Source organism: Osmia bicornis, chromosome 12, assembly GCF_907164935.1.
Source record: "Osmia bicornis bicornis chromosome 12, iOsmBic2.1, whole genome shotgun sequence".
NCBI classification, from domain to species: domain Eukaryota; kingdom Metazoa; phylum Arthropoda; class Insecta; order Hymenoptera; family Megachilidae; genus Osmia; species Osmia bicornis.
In genome coordinates, this window is record NC_060227.1 from 7,167,519 (window position 1) to 7,183,640 (window position 16,122).

At 46.4% G+C, this 16,122-nt stretch overlaps 1 protein-coding gene across 5 annotated transcripts in view; it reads right to left on the reverse strand.

The window, feature by feature from the left end:
• LOC114876569 (protein gustavus) overlaps positions 1 to 16,122 on the reverse strand; it is a 137,783-nt gene that overhangs the window by 22,804 nt on the left and 98,857 nt on the right. The window contains exon 1 of one of the 5 annotated variants that reach the window (XM_029188207.2): positions 8,551 to 9,051. The exons of the other annotated variants lie outside the window; for them this stretch is intronic. Within the exon in view, the coding sequence (XP_029044040.1) occupies positions 8,551 to 8,774 (224 nt within the window). The 5' untranslated portion in view covers positions 8,775 to 9,051. Of the gene's footprint in view, positions 1 to 8,550; positions 9,052 to 16,122 lie in introns of those variants that run through there. 5 annotated transcript variants of the gene reach the window in all.

Consider the following 16,122-nt stretch of genomic DNA (forward strand, 5'->3'; position numbering starts at 1 on the left):
TACGGGACCATTGTGAACGCAGCAGACTTTCGGGTTCGACGATAAATAAAAAGGAATCATAAAAGGCAACTCGGCGAGAGAGAAGGGATAGAGAGGAACGACGAAATGGCCCGTGCAGGCACGTTCGAGCCTTCAGACGGTAACAAAGGGGTCTGGCTTGGCCCGTCTCTTTGTGAACGAAACATTTTCTAATCCCATGGCACCCTACCGCTCGAATATTTCGGCTCGATTAACAAGTTTCACCCGTGTCGCAGGAATGTGGGAACCAATTAATCCTTCGAGCCTGCCGAACCGTCTAATGTGGCCATTTTAATTTCTAACGATACGGCCGATAGATTTCTACTGAAACGTCACCCATGGGTGACGCGACGGTCAACCCGTTAAATTGTCATCTAATGGTTTGGAATTCTTACCATTTCGAAGGACAAGCTATAGGAAGTTGGCTTCGAGTCGAAACGTCGATACTGGCGGATGAACGAGTCTCGTCGAGTTGGAGCGCATTGCGCAAGCGGATCGTCCGCTTCGCAAATTGACATTTTCCGTGCGAACACGGGGACTTTTGTGTACACGGGCAGGAACGAACCGTGTCCATCGTATGCATACGTAAGAATGCAACGTGCGAAGGTCGTGGGACTGGAAGCGAGTCTTTTGTAAAAGGCAAATAGAGACGTTCTTACTTGTGCGTTTTCAGAATGACGTCAGTTGAGAGAAGGATCTTTGAATCTGACCGTTTGAATTTATCGTCTCGTAATTCGAAGTTGGAATAAAGGTGTTGGCTTAGAAGTTATCAAGAACGCGTTTCGTCACTGATCCGCCTTTTTCTTTCTCGTTACGGCTTAGGCAACGTTTCACCCGTCTCTCGGCCGAGCAGACACTGATTCCAGCTGAACGTAGTTGGAAAAGAAAAGAAATCAATTTTCCAAGTAGCTTACGCAATCGAAGCTTGAAAATACTTCTCGAGTCGAGGTGGATTTTCAATTTCTGCAAACGACAAAACGTCAGACGCGCGTGACGTAGGATTTTTCTCGTGTCTCTAATGACCATGAGTCGTCTGTTTGTCTTTCGAATAGACATATTAGCTACACCTAAGATATTCAGATCTTTATTCAGATATTTGAAATGATTTCTTGTACGAGTTTCTAAGACGCGTTGCATTGAAATTTCATCAATTCAGAGCCGTTGTGACAATGAAACGGCTCGAAGGACGAAATTCCACGAAAGTAGGCGAGCCAAAGGAAAATCGAGTAAGGAGAACCTACTGACACGGCGCTTGCAACATCGCGCGGCGGAAAAATGCAGGCGGCGAATTACACGAGCCGATACGCGTTTTATCGGCTTGTATATCGCGTGCGTTCGATAAAGCCGCGAGCGTCGAGGGCTCTGACCGATACCAGCTTCTACGTAGCTCGCGCCACGAAATCGTACAAAGGCCTTTGTAGTCACTCTCTACTCTCGGAGCAACAGCTTCGTTTTCACGCGTTATCACGCCACCGAACTCCGTTTTCACCGACTTCACTATTCTTCTCTGACGATCGTTTCCCTTCGTTGTCCCTCCGAAAATCGGGAAAACTTTGCCTATTCTAATAATCGAATTCACTGCGATGCGCTGATGAGACGTGTAAAATTCATCGCGCATCCAGCGCATAAAAAGCAGAGTAATAAAGATAAAGGAATCTTCATTCGTGAAACACGAAAAGAAAAAAAAAGAAAGATACGGCCCTGTAGTGGCACAGTCTCGGCCAAGAGACCCGTGTAATTCGTAAAAGTGTTGTAATAATCGAGCGCACACGGCAAAAGGTGTGTGGCAACGCGAGTCGCGCGGGTTTCACAAATGGGTCAGTCGACGGTGGTGGTAGCAGCAAAAGCCGTCGTTCCAGGCCGTTTCGTATACGTTTGGAAATATATTTATCGTCGCTTACGAAAAAGCCTCTCCCTCGAAACGAGCTGGCCTCCCACCACTTTGCCCTTTTCCTCTTTCTTACCGCGACCACGCGCGATGAATTTTGAACGCGTTCAATAGCCGTGTAAGGAAACCGATGATCGCTATCAAAAATTATATTATAAATCAACTATTCTTAACCTTGATAATTAAAGTTTTCAAATATCAGCATGTTAAAATGCTTTCGACGCGCTCAGAGATTGGTGAAAAATGATACCCAACACCTGTTACGAGTATCTTTTTCGAGATACAAATACGATTCGATTCAGTTTCCCCTTTTAATCGGTAATTGAGCCATTTTTTTAATCGTGAAAGGGAGTTACTTTCTCCTTGTACGTGTAACGAAGAGTTAATTTATTTCGTGGGTATGTGACGTGCACGAATTGCAGCGTAATGATATAATTAAAGAGAAAAATCATTAGGTTACGCGTGTCTTTCATTTCGACGATTTAACTTGTCTTTATTGGTTAATTGGTCGAATTACGCTTGAACCCTTTCGGTATACAAAGGGCGTATACCGTAATACACATACACACATTTATTGAAATTTTGTCTATTAATCGTGTGCGTTAAATCCACCTTCCATAAATTGAGAATGAATCATTGATCAAAGAGTTTGCTAGATCCCAAGAGGATTTAATCTGCGTCTATTTTCCTGTAGACTGTTTCAAACAAAGGGAATGAAGAATTCAACCGCGAATTAATCAGTTTCCTGTGTGCATATCGAGGCAGCCAGGTCGTAGATTCGAAACAGAGAGGCTACGACGCAGATTCTCGGTGTTTTATCGGGCATCTGGCGTTACCAGTGGGTCATCGGGGGACGAAGACGCCAACGTGGAGAGCCACGCGATCTGGAATTCGCCGGAGTCGAGTAAATCGAGGCAACAGTGTCGATTTATCGCCGGTGCCCTGTTCGTTTGCCACCGTTCTCGATTGTATTTAAATTCGCCCGGAATTGCCGCCATTTGTTTCGAACCGGAAGAAGATCGTTTCGACGCCAATGGATCGATAAATTCAACTGGAGGCTGCGAAATCTGCTAACTTGAACGTTCCGCGTAAAATACGACCAGTGCTTACCACAAATAACAACACCGATAACGCGATTTAATCTTAATTAAGAAACCTACCGTTTAATTACCTTTCTCTGTTACACGCTACCTTGTTGCAACTGAATGTTAGCGTTAACACAACACCTCCAACGTTCAGTGGTAAGTGGAACCAGGGCAGACACGTTAGGATCGTTGAAGAAACGAGCAAGAAAAAGGAAAAAGGAGGAAATTAAAAGGAGAAGAGATACGATTGTGCAGGAAGGCTGCGCTGTTCTGGAGGCTCGTTCTCAAGCCTCTAAACGACGAACGTCGAGGGTCCAAGCTTCCAATTAGGGCTTGTTAGGAATGCGTTTCGAGCTCCCTCATTGGCCGTAAAGCTCGCGAGATAACGCTCGAGCATCGCGTTTTCTCTCAACGCTTTGCAGACACACACTTTAGCGAAAATGTTTCTTAAGTAGACTTGAGAGAAAGCAGAGCCTCAGAAATTCGTGGCGAGCCTTGCAAAAATGCCGGCTGTGTAACCTCGAGACTTCCCAGGTGCAATATGTTGCAAGAGAAAAGAGAAAAGTCGAAAAACAAGTTGACAGAAAATTTCTCGGTTTTGTAATTGCCACAGTATCGGTGTGTCCATGGTGAAATTTTCTTCTTACGACCAGTCATTGCACTGAAACGGTTAACCACCCTCCATGAAACGTTACGAGGTATCAAAGCATCGAGTAGCGTGTACTCTAGAAATCCTTGAAAAAGGCCAAAAAGGCCGTTTGCGAGTGGCAGGATGTTAATTAAATTAGCCTCTCTCGGTCTGCCGTAGAGACGCTTCGGGTCCTCAGAGTGGCGGGCAATTAACGCAGTACCGAGGACGAGGGGCTGACTTTAATTAACCGGCGACCGGCTGAGACCGTAACGAACGCTACTCTCTCGCCGACGATGTGGGATATTGTGTCAGGAATTACGTCATTAATAACTTCGCGAAATGTCATTAATAATCCTCTCGCGTTTATATTCCTCAACAACCCTCCAAGGAACAACATTAGCTCCCTTCTTTCTAGGGATTCGTCGTCGAAAACAATTGATCCCACTGGTGTTTGCATTTCAATGACGACTGCAATGTTCGACAAACTTGCTACTCTATCGAATGGTTTAAAAATGTCAACCCGAAATTTTTGATTAAAAAAGCACAACGTCTGAACGCGCTAAAAGAGGCTCGTCCATTTTCGTCTTCGTTTAAAGTCGCAGCGAGGACGATTGCGAGAGAGGTAAGTTCAATATTATGTCGTACGCGACTTCTCGTTGACTCGACGATCAAGCAAATGTCTGCTCGTCGCGGTCTTCGGTAAATAATTAGCTTTGTTCAAGGCCGAGACAGTGGTAACAGGGTTCTCCACTTTACCCCGCGGCTCGCTTCGCTGTTTGCATTTTGCGAAATCTTTTCTTTCTCGTCGAAGGATGTCTGTTCCGCGCGACGTGGAAAGAGTATTCTCGGAAGTGCGTAAGTAAAAGCGAGCTGACTCGAACGAGATTGCGCAAAGATTTCGAAAATCCAGTATTCAAAAAATGATTTCATTACACGGTACATATACAAATGTGTTTCCAGATGTCCATCGAAAGGGTTCAAGATGAAAACTTTTCTAAACCGGAAATAGCTCGTTAACGCGACGAGTTGCGTTAGTTTCTCGAGGCTAGCGAGGAGATAATTGAAGGGACACGCAGAAACGCGCGGTGAACAAGGGTGGGTACAGCGTGAAAGAAAACGAAGATTCGCAAACAACGCGAGAGAAAGACGAAGGGAGATGAGAGCACGCCTCGTGCACGTTAATTAAAAGTGCTGCAAAGGAAGTCGCCAACTAAGAAGGGCGAGGCTGAATGAAAACAGCTGCTACTCGATGACGACACGGTCTAAGAGCGTGGATCCGCTCCGCTTCGACTTTAAAGCTTTCTCTAGACGCGAGCAAACGCCGTTAGCGCCGCTATTTTCGCCTACGAATATAAACCGACACCCACTCATCCCAAAGAGTATCATCCTCATCATCATCGTCTTCATCGACGTTTACCTTTACCGTCACTGTCGCTCGATGGAAACAGTTGTAATATCGAGGCTAACAGCTTGCGTTTATAAACAGGAATGTTCTGAGCTAAAGTGATAAGTATTAATTGCATTTTCACTCGAAAGGTAGTTAAACCCTTAAAATGATGGTGATTAAGATATAAGTAATGAATCAGACCCCCTGTAAAACGATAAATAAAAGAATGCTTGGGTAATGGTCGAAGATGACCGACCAATGAATGGTCTCCAAATAGATTGTAGACAGATTGGAGAGAAAATTTAGGGAAATTAAGACGAGACACTGGCTACTTTTCAGGGAACAACCTAAACAGCTGTGACCAATACCGAACACTTGAAGCGACGTCAGTCTCTTCGAAACAGATGTTCGACAGAGCTCCTGATTTTATCCTCTCGTGACCTGTTTCCTGTGTCAAATCCAACGTGTATCAACTGACTTTAATTTATAATTTCTCGTTTGAAATCGGAAAATCGACAGGAAAGACAAATCACGAAAGGTTTGTCAAAAACGACGACAACTCCGATACGCTAACTTTTGAAAGGTAGAAAATCTGACACAATTTCATGACATAAAATTATCACAAAATAGCACTTGTGTTGTGCCAAAATAAAGCTTAAAGATTGCAGAAAACGACTACATAAATATCTCACGAATACATCTAACAGAAATTGAACGACTGTTACGTATTACAACTATTACAATTTTCCAAATTTTCACGAATTCGTCATCGGTTGGCTGACTCTCGTTTCCATTTATCTTCGTTTCGCTGCACGAACCATTCGCGAATAAAATTTCGTTGGAGCACGGAATGCTGTTTTGGAAAACGACTCGAGAGCACTTGTTCTCGGGGGCTTGAAGAGCGTTTCTCCGCGCTTTAGAAATTCCAGGATCAGCGACGCCGTCTCGACGCCGTTACCAGAAGAGGCGAAACATGGCCAAAAAGGAAATGCCCTCCCTTTCGACGGGTGTTCTATTACCAAAGAACAGCAGCAGTAGCAGCATGCCACACAACACGTGGTGTAACGCACACGCCACTGGCTGTGCTTCGGTGTGTATTTCGAGACGAGACTGCCTTTATCCATGGTCTTCCTTCGCGAAGCAACGCAGGAAAGAAGCAGTAACGGTACACCCTTCACCCGGTATAAAGTAACATTTTCGACCCGATAATTTGCTCTTATAAAAGGGTTCAAAAGTTGCACGAAACGCGATGAAAATTGAACCTCTTCGACAGAGAGAACAGGTGGATAATTTCAAGAAAATTGGAAATACAAATGATTCTAATTAAATTTGTCCAATCACGGATACCTACTTAAACGCTTCGCACACGCGTTTCACGATTCTTCAAAAGAAACAGGTGCCTGCAGGTGCATCGTTCGAAATAGAAGGATCGTAAAAATGGAAATGGAGATCCTGGAACGACACGTGTTGCAAAGAAAATTTCGAAGAGGACTTGGGAAGCCATGTGTTCGCAGCTATTCGACGGAACAAAGAACAGTAGAACACATCCTGAGTGCAGAACCACCAACAGAGCTTCTTCGAGGAAACGGATCTCTGTTGGCTGGTCGCGTTATGCCAGTCACGCCTCTACTTCGAACACCATTGTCCCGTCCACCAGACTCGCCGAATATTACCGTTCTAGCGCTAGTATTATCATATTCAGGAAGTCTACCAGCTGCATACGAAGCGACGATTCTATATCGCCGCTTCTGCGAATTTTCCAGCCACCGCGAAACACGAGTTCCAAGCTTCGAAATTGATAACCATGAAATTCATCTAAGCTAGTTTCTTTTTTTAAATTTTCTCTCGCCAGCTCGATTGGCTTTTCCAGCCAACCGATCTCTCCCCTCGAAAAATCCGCCCTTTTCTTAGCCGACGTAAATTTATCGGATACACGACGGAACGAATCATCGATTTCTTTGTCCGCGTTGGAAAATCTACCCTTACCGCAACAAAGCCCTCGACCATATTCCTAGCTTCGGGATTTTCTTCCCCTCGCCAGGAATTTCCAACTTCAGTTTCAAACGAAAATAGGCGTCGCTCTTTCGCGATATTTATTAAGAAAACCTGCTCCGTTTACGCTTACATGTTTCCATAATAAACACATTCAGCTTCGTAGGCGATCTTTTCCATCTATCTAGATCGTTAACACCTCCGTGTTATAGAATAAACGTAGTTGAATTTCAGCTTTGATGCAAAGCCTGCATAACATTTCAATTTTCTTTATTTTCCCTAACACTTTGATGAACGAAACTCCGAAAGCTATACTAAAAGATCTTAATCTCTCCCTACGAGTTCCAGTGTTGTTTCATGGTCAGTTTCCATCCTGTCTGCACATGATCCTGACGTTTATCGAATGCTGGCTACGCGTTGTTGTGTAGTTAAACAACGAGCAGCTGTTTCGTAGCCCGTGTACAGCTTAACCCGTTGTATTCCGAGCCGAAAATCGCTCGGTTCGAACGCAACAACGTCGGCGTTGTACCGCAGGAGCGATACACCTCTTTTCCGTCGTCCTTCGACAACGCGACATTGTCGGTATTGATCGAACGTTACGCAACGAGGATTGAGAATTAAAAGGAATAATGAATGAGAGAAAGGAGAATCGAGTCGCGGCCACGATCGGCACGAGTACCTAATCATATGTTGTACGAACACGTTTGCGGCTCGAATTACCGCTAGACGAGACGAAAGAACGCATAGATCAAGCCTCGATTCGAATCGCAGCCACACACTTCCTCCAGTGTTTTCCATTTCCTTTTTTTGACGTCCAACTTGATTGGTCGTAGGTATCGATCGCTGACGCTTATCTGATATTCCACGGATATCGAGAGTTTTTACCGTCACTTTTAGAAAGATCGTATTCTAACCTTCCGCGATAAAAGGCCATTGAATACATACATAGAGCGAGGGAGAAGGCGCGTAAGTCCGAGTAGAAAAATCTCGGCAGAGGTCACGACGATCGGAGATCGAAGATTTGAAAAGAACAACTTTTCGCGATAAGATACTCACGAAATTCAAGCGTAGGCGCGATTACAGGGAATAATGACACGTCGCGGCGACGCTTCTTCGGAACTGACTTTTATTTCATTTTTCTCGCGTATCGAATCGGTCGATTTCAAGATATATACAACGCGACGAGACGGCTGGGCAAACAACACTGACCTCGAGACACAAGTACGAATGACGTTTGAGTTTTGCCTGAAAGCGACGCTTTGATATCGCCTGCATGCACGATGCATTTCGGATGCACTCGTCTCGAGAGCGCGGCACAACGGAAACTGCCCGACGTCGGTCGAATTACGGGCTTGATCACTGAACAAATTGGTGACACTTTCACGGTGATGGCAAAACAAGATCACTGCTCGAACGATCATCGTATGAGGAAACGCGTTCAGATCTTCTCGGAGCACGTTTCGGAGCGGGGAGGAGCGGAGTTAATCGCGCGGTGAAATCGTGCGATTTCGTAGGAAAAAGAGCAGGCTTATCAGAGAAGAGGACTTACGTTCGTCGAGCCTTCAGAGCCCAATCCATATCTCGCGCAACGTGTTCGATCAGCTTCACGATGCCCCTCGTGTTTGCTTGCGTGGTGTTTTTATCCCTGAGGTAATCAAAATATTGCACACTTCGCGCACGCACAACAGCACACAGCGTTTCTACTATCTTTCTTCTTCGCCGTATTTCACCACTGGTCCGACCCGCTGCGCGACCAGCAGCTTGCGCGCGCATGTAACATAGAACTCACCACTCTCGGTTCCTTGTCCGTGTACGAGAAACAAAGTACAGGTTATATTTAATATTAAAGAAAAAAGAAACGAAAACGATAAAGGGCCTCGGGTGGGTTGGGAGAAGGGAGGGAGAGGGACGGGGGAAAAGAGAAGAAAAGGGAAGAGGCGAGGCGAACGAAAAACCACGCCGAATCGACGCACAAGGGTAGAACGAGCGCCACGATTCAACGATAGACACTCGGCGACGATCCAACGAAGACTGAGCCCATGAACGCTCCGCGACTGCGACGCGCATGGAGCGCCGCCCATGGAGGGGGGAGAAAAAAGGCGGTGGGTACAGTAGCGTACCCGTCGCTTGCTGCGCCACGCAACCATGCTCTACTCCATCGCCCACTGGCGTAGGGTGTACCATTTTAACTTCTTTATCGTTATCAATAATAAAAAGAAAATATGAAAATTATAAAATGTACAATGATTGTTGAAACTTAATAATAACTGACTACAAAAATTTTCTGTTTAATGCTATTCGATTTCCTGCCTAAGAGCAATCCTACTTTCATTCCAAAATTTGTAACTTTTTCCAACTTCGCGTGACTTGTAAACTTCCCAGTTTCCCAGGGCCGCAGCTATATACCCCAGAGTTTTCCCAGATCGCACGGTTAGCAGGGCGGAGCAGTAAATTCGGTGCATTTCCATTCTATCCTTAGCCTTCCGCCTTCCCTACGCCGGTGTGTCTAAGCCTACCCAATGCTGAAACGTTTACCCGGGGGGACTGTAGTTGTATAGAGGGAAGGAGAGAATACATAGACGAGAGGGGAGCACAAGGGAGAGAGAGAGGGAGAGAGAGAGAGAGAGAGAGAGAGAGAGAGAAGGACCAACAGTTGAAGGGATACGAGGGTTCTCCCTCGTGCAATGGGGTTTCGCGAACCGCTCCCTGAACCCAGGGCGGTCGGACGTCGAATTAACCCCGGAAAAAATGTATACGTGCCCGCGCGCTATCGATGCACGGAAAGGCACTCGCACAATTTGCCGAGTGTGGTTTTATTTCAGAAAATTGCCGATCATCTTTCAACGTGGCCCCGCTGCACGCTGCACGTTGCACACGATGCAAAACAACAACCTCGCCTTGGCGCTTCTTTTTTTTTTTTTTATTATTATTAAACAAGTAAACAGGAAAGGAACGAGTGCGTGCGTGTATCAGGATTGATCGACGTGTACGTATTTTGCAAATTACGTAAAACCACGCAAGATATGAATACGTGCGCGAGCGGGCGTCAGCACACACGCAGAGCGAATCTGACGACGAGTGTATCCGTATTCTATCGAGGGAAAATACGCAGCGTTGGCAGCAGCGGTTTTCGTAATGCTCGAGAGGGACCAGGCTCTCTGAGAAATCGATAACAGCAGAGATTCATTAAAGATACGCGCGTACAGAGGCTTTCACGCAGCATGAAGGATCGGTCCCTACAGTCTCCTCGCTTGAATCAGATATTAGACACACACACGCACACACGCATACCTATGTAACAGCTTCTCTTTCTCTCCCATATACGTATCCCTCCTCTACCAGCTGTTTCGACGTTGAGTCAGCCTGACGAGTGTCTGTCTGCTTGGCCAACCTTTTCAGCTCCGAAATTCGACGAAGCCATTCTCAACTTTCGATGCGGTACCTATGAAACGTTCGGAATACTGGGAATCTTGGGTTCAGCCAAACCGCTCACAAGTGCTTCCCATATGAGAAACGAAGCTGTGTCGACATTCAAATTGCGCCATCTCTATCCCAAAAACGCTCACGAGTGCTTGGAATAGAAGAAATAGATTTGAAACGATGTAAGAAAAAAAAGTAATCAATTTCTCCTTTTCGATTTTTACGAGTAGACAGTCCGCGGCTCGTTGCGCACACCTTGAGGAAGTAGACGTAATAATACGTCATAGAGTCGCAACGCGGCGCATTTCTCTCCCTTTCTCTGCTCGAAGCCGAGTTGGATGGCAACACTTTTACTTCTTCTACAGAAGGAAAGGGAAAAGCGAGAAGGCGGGTTTCGACGGAATAAAAGTCCGCCACGCGGATTTCGAAAGGAACGGACGTTCTTCAACGCGAGAGGGAATGCGGAGAGGTTCAAGGCCAAAGCTGGCGAGAAGAGCCCTTTTTCGGTGGGCTGCGAGAAGGTAGGAGCGCGCAGCAGGTAAAAGGAAGTCGGACACCCGGAGGAGGACCAAACGGAATGACAAATGCCCTGGTGGACGGTGGACGGTGAAGGGAAAGGTGAAAGGAGCCTCGTGGCTTGGGGAGAGAGGGTCTCCCTCCGGCTCACCTCTGTGCGTAGAAACAGAATTCAGGTGTGCCTAAACCACCAGATTGATATCGACGCTTTTTATCTTGGTAGAAAAATCATAGGTAGCCGTTGAATGCAACGCGTCAGCCCGAACACCTCCTCCTTTTCCTCCAACCTGAGTGTTACGAAGAATTTCTTACTGTTCGACTGGAAAATCATTTTCTCTTTTCATTTATCTCCTTCAAAAGTGAACGTGAAAAATATTGATAATTCGTCGACGAACCGACGAAATTCGAAAGAATGGAAGGGAAAAGTATTCGCGAACCATCATTTTCCGCTCGTTGATGGATTAAACAGCGACGCGTTCAAGGGCAACGAACACCGCTGGAACGATCAATCTCGGTGAAATTAAAATCGTAATACCATGCAACGAGAGGCATTCGAACGAGCCCGAGTGGCGGAGATGGAAAAATGATAAAATAAAAGGGGGTAGGAATAAAAACAAAACAAAAAAAAGCCGGAGATTTTAATGCCTGCCCATTGAGACGAACGGGATAATTACGGCGTAATATCGTGCAAAATAATAGCATCAAAAGCGCGGGATAATTAAATTCCTCTTGAAACTCGAGCACCCGACTGCAACCGGCTACGACATATCCCAGGGTGCACGCTGCACGCGCTTTCGAGTGCATTTCGACGACGCCATGGTGCATCCCCTTTAAACTTTTGTCGGCCGGCTGGATCGTGTATAAATTTTACATGGAATATCGAAACGAATTTTCGGGGTCAATGACGGGATTCCTCGTGCCATGAAACAGGACCATTTCTGCCGAAGCAGGAGCAACACACTTTGAGGAAAACTGGCAAAAACCGCACGAGGACCGACCGTTCGTTCGTTGAAATATCCTCCTCGGGGATGCTCGTAGCCGAAAAACCGATGTCGTAAATTGGAGACTAAATAGGATTCGGCGCGGACAGGGATGAAACCTGTCGACGATAATCGTTGTGTATTACCGTTCAGGTATTTAACTTGTATGAGAGGCAAACTCGCTTGACAAAGAGGAGAAGAGAGAAGCTTGCCTCCTCTCTGACCTGAGATTCAAAGTAGATTTGGAAGCCGGCCTACCTGGCCCGCAGGCTTTCCCCCAGCTTCCTATCTACGGTAGAACCGGGAAGCAACAATGTTCAACAAAGAAGAGTTGAAAATTTCGAGCCGACGCCGATGCAACGCGAGTACGTACACCGGACGAGAATGCAACGAGACGCAGCGTGGCGCGGAATTTTGAGCGGAGCGTAGTAGATTGCCGGAACGAGCTTCTCGCCAGAAGAAAAAGAGCGAACGGAGTAGAAGGAAGAAGAGGAAGGTCATCGTGAAACTTGGTTGCCAACTCGAGCGACATGCCAGAATGCCGGCACATTGTATGCAGATCGCGAGACTGTAATTACAAATAGGCAAGCCGATGCCATTCGTGCCATCGTTTCCCGTCCAATCCCCCCCCAACTCCCTTGCTCATTTTCTCTTCATCCGAAAATTGCGTTACGAAGATTAATTTCAGAAAATGATTCCTCTCCAAGGTTAGAACATGATCCTCGACGCGTTTCCAACGAGCTTTAACGTATCGAAGTAGTAGAGGTAAATGTAACAATTACGCTGCGGCTTTGGTTCGATAATCTTCTGCCGGTACGAACGTAATCGGAACCTCTTGTTATCCTCTCAAAGGATTAACTGCACGGTATGCAATAAGGATTATCGGGATCGCTTCGATCGATTACGATATTCACGAAAAACACCTCGTTCCGATGGAGTAGCACTCTGCTTTGTTTTAATCGTCCAAGATTAGAACTTGGAGAAATTTTACAAACCACGTTTCCATTAGTTTTTCCCAAAGTTCAGTGGGAGCTACATCTGGCTGGGTGGTAAACTCGGAACCTTTTTCTCCCCTCTGGGAAACCCAAGTATAGATGTTCCCTTTCAGCCATCTTGTCGCTTCAAACGCGAGACACAAGGCAAAGAAACCTGGTCGCGATGTACCGTTAGAGAGAACATCTTCCTCTTCGTACCTGCGTGAAGCCGAGAGTCGTTTAGAATCGCGGGAAAATTCGGATCGGATCCTGCGACGATGGTCATAAAGCACCCGAAGGACATCCGTCCTAACGATTGGAATTTACGCTGGCGAAGAGACGGTTCTCCTCGGCTGAACTTTGTTTTCACGACGGCGCGACGTGGCGAGGAGAGGAAGGACACGCGAGTCGGCCGGAATGACGGGTCTTTGTGCTCGGGCTCGGGTCCAGTCCTCTCTCGACGAGAGGCTATCTCCGGTGGTCGGGTCCAGGAGGACCGGTAAGAAGACGAGGAGGATGGGAGCCGAGGTAGCTCGGGAGAAAGAGCGAGAGGAGAGAAGAGGCTTGGATGTGAAGTGAATGTCAGCTCGAAGGTCGGCTTTTGTCAGGCCCAGCCAGAGGAAGAGAGAAAGAACGAGAAGACGACTTTGCCCTGTCTTGTCTTGTCTTGCCCGCTTGCTTTTCTTTCCATCTGACTCTCCGCCTCTTTCTCCCATCGGAGACGATCGGTACGCGATGCCAGCCACCTAGATCCATTTATACATCGCGCAATGCATGGGCCTGGCCACGGCAGATAGTCCAACGAAGGGACAATGACCACGGCCGAGAGACGTGCGAGAGGTGCGAGAGCAACCGTGTCTAAGGACGAGGACAGACGCGCCTAACTTTAACGCGAATTTCAAAGGATGATAGTATCAAAATAAGAGAGGTAGATACACTGTGCTGGTACAAGAAGGACGACGACATTGACCACAGCGAGAGAGTGCACACGTGCGCAAGGGGGCTGAACGCTCTCTACTGGTGCAACGGTGCATCGATGCAGCCGACTACACGACGAAAATCTTCAGCGGGGCTGCGTCGACGTATTAATTATTGCCGTGTCGCGTGTACCGAAGAGAGGATGCACGAGTATGCGCTTGCATCAGGGACGAGCTATTCCGGGCATGGAATCTGCATACGCGATAGCTGCTTTCGCCTGCATTTCACCAAAATTCAACGAGCTTCCCTCCGTGATTAAAGTCAATATTTAGGCTCCCAGAATTGCACAAAATATCAAAGCGGTCTTACAAATTTTTGAAAATTTCTATTTTTCTTATTCGAATTCGAATAAGAATTTGATGCGTTATCCCGGGTTGCCGTTGCTTTTTCTGGGGCGAGGCAGAAAACTTTGGTGGATGGTACCGAGCGGAAAAGACGCGAGGGGAAGGTAGCCTGGTATCGATCTTTCGTTCCTTGGCTAACAAAAAGGCGAAAGAAAAGTGGAACAAAAGTGGCAAGCTGAACATCTCCAGTTTCCCGAAAAGCATCATCCTTTTTCATAAACCGCAACAACGTACGCGTCGCGTCGATTCGATAGACAATTTCTAGAACACGAAGTATGTGCATAGGTGAGCCGAACAGGGGACGAAAGGATGAAAAAAAAAAAAAGGACAGCTACGAAAAGGAGAGAACGAACGAGCGAGCTGCACCGTGTACACGCTTTCCATGGTGTTTTACCGAAGGCGACGGAGCCTCTAATTTTAATAATTGGATATAGTCTTCCTCTCCTCGTGCCAGAGGCGTATCTCTCAGCAGAAACCACGCCACCATGTATAGCTACGCGTACAGTCGCACCTGCCCTTTATCTTCTCTTCTTCCCTTTCAGTTACACACGCATAGGTAGATGTTATACCTGCTCGACGTAAGTACAGTCGCCGCAAAAGTTTCTCCCCGGGATCGGTTTCTAGCCTGAGAAACTCGCGCGTTCGTAATATCTACCTCCTTTGACGGTGCCGTTTCGTTTCAAATCACTGATAACAGAGTCGACGTACGACGCGTTAGGTTGTCGAGGATGAAACGAACATTTTTAGCAACAAAAATGACAAGTTGAAATTTATGCAAGCACCATAATAAAATTAACAGAAAGAGGTGCTAGAATGACCAGTTCTTAACGCGTACTATCAGCTACACGACAGACTGTATTCAAAAATAAATTAACTGGAAATGTAGCGCAAGAAATTTGCGAAAATCAAGCAAAATCAGCTCAGCAAGTGGCGTGTTTTGCAGCAGTACAAGTTGAAAAGAAGAGTTCGCGAATATCCGTGATTGGCCACCAAGGTAAACGCGTTCTTTCCCGATGTTTTTATTGAAATCGTCCGTTTCTCGAAGGGAAGAGCAGAGTCTTGAAACGGCGGATCGTCGTCGCGTGTCTGCCGGCAATTCGATCATTTTACCACGGTGGACGCTAATTTTTACGCGTTTCCTCCCGATAACGTACTCCCGGTTTCCTCTCTGTGAACGAAACGGAAAGAGCACAGAGAACGCTCTGTTCCGTTGAATCGATCCTTGCAGGTACTGAAAAAGGTCGTCTTTTTCAGGTATGAGGTCGTTACCTATTGAGAAAGCTTCAACGACCATCGACTTCCGTTCGAGGATTCACATGGTACGCTTTGTGTTGATCTCTTCATAGAGAACAAGAATGCTCGCGTGGAAGAAGAAAAAATCCACCAAGGGACCTTCTCTTCTAATTGTTGTTGCTTTTCAGCAAAATGATGAAAAAAATTTCATTTATGCACGAGAAATCATCATTCGTTACATTCTGCAAAATCACAGACTAACAAGGTCCTTGAGAAACGAGTCACTTTTCAATCATAAAACGACATTACCTTCGCCGGTTATTAATTTCGCATTAATTCGAGTCTGCTGCTTCGAAACGCGGAGAACGTCAGCCCGAAGATTGTTTTTATCGCGATCGCATCCGCTTCCTATTCCCGTTCGTTTTCAGTAATTTGCACGTTTCTCTTTGTCCGACGATCGCTGGAAGTGTTGGCGGGAAACGTGATTCTCGAAGAAATCCCTCGATTTGACCCAGCTCGAGTGACACGACTGTCGGTCGAAGCAATTTCGAGCACCCACGGTTTACGAGTGACACGTAAATTCGGAAATTCCCTGTTTCTCTTTATGCGAGACTCGTGACAACCTCCCTCTACGAACGTCCGCCGTTTTCTAATTTTCGGAAACTTCGAAAATTTC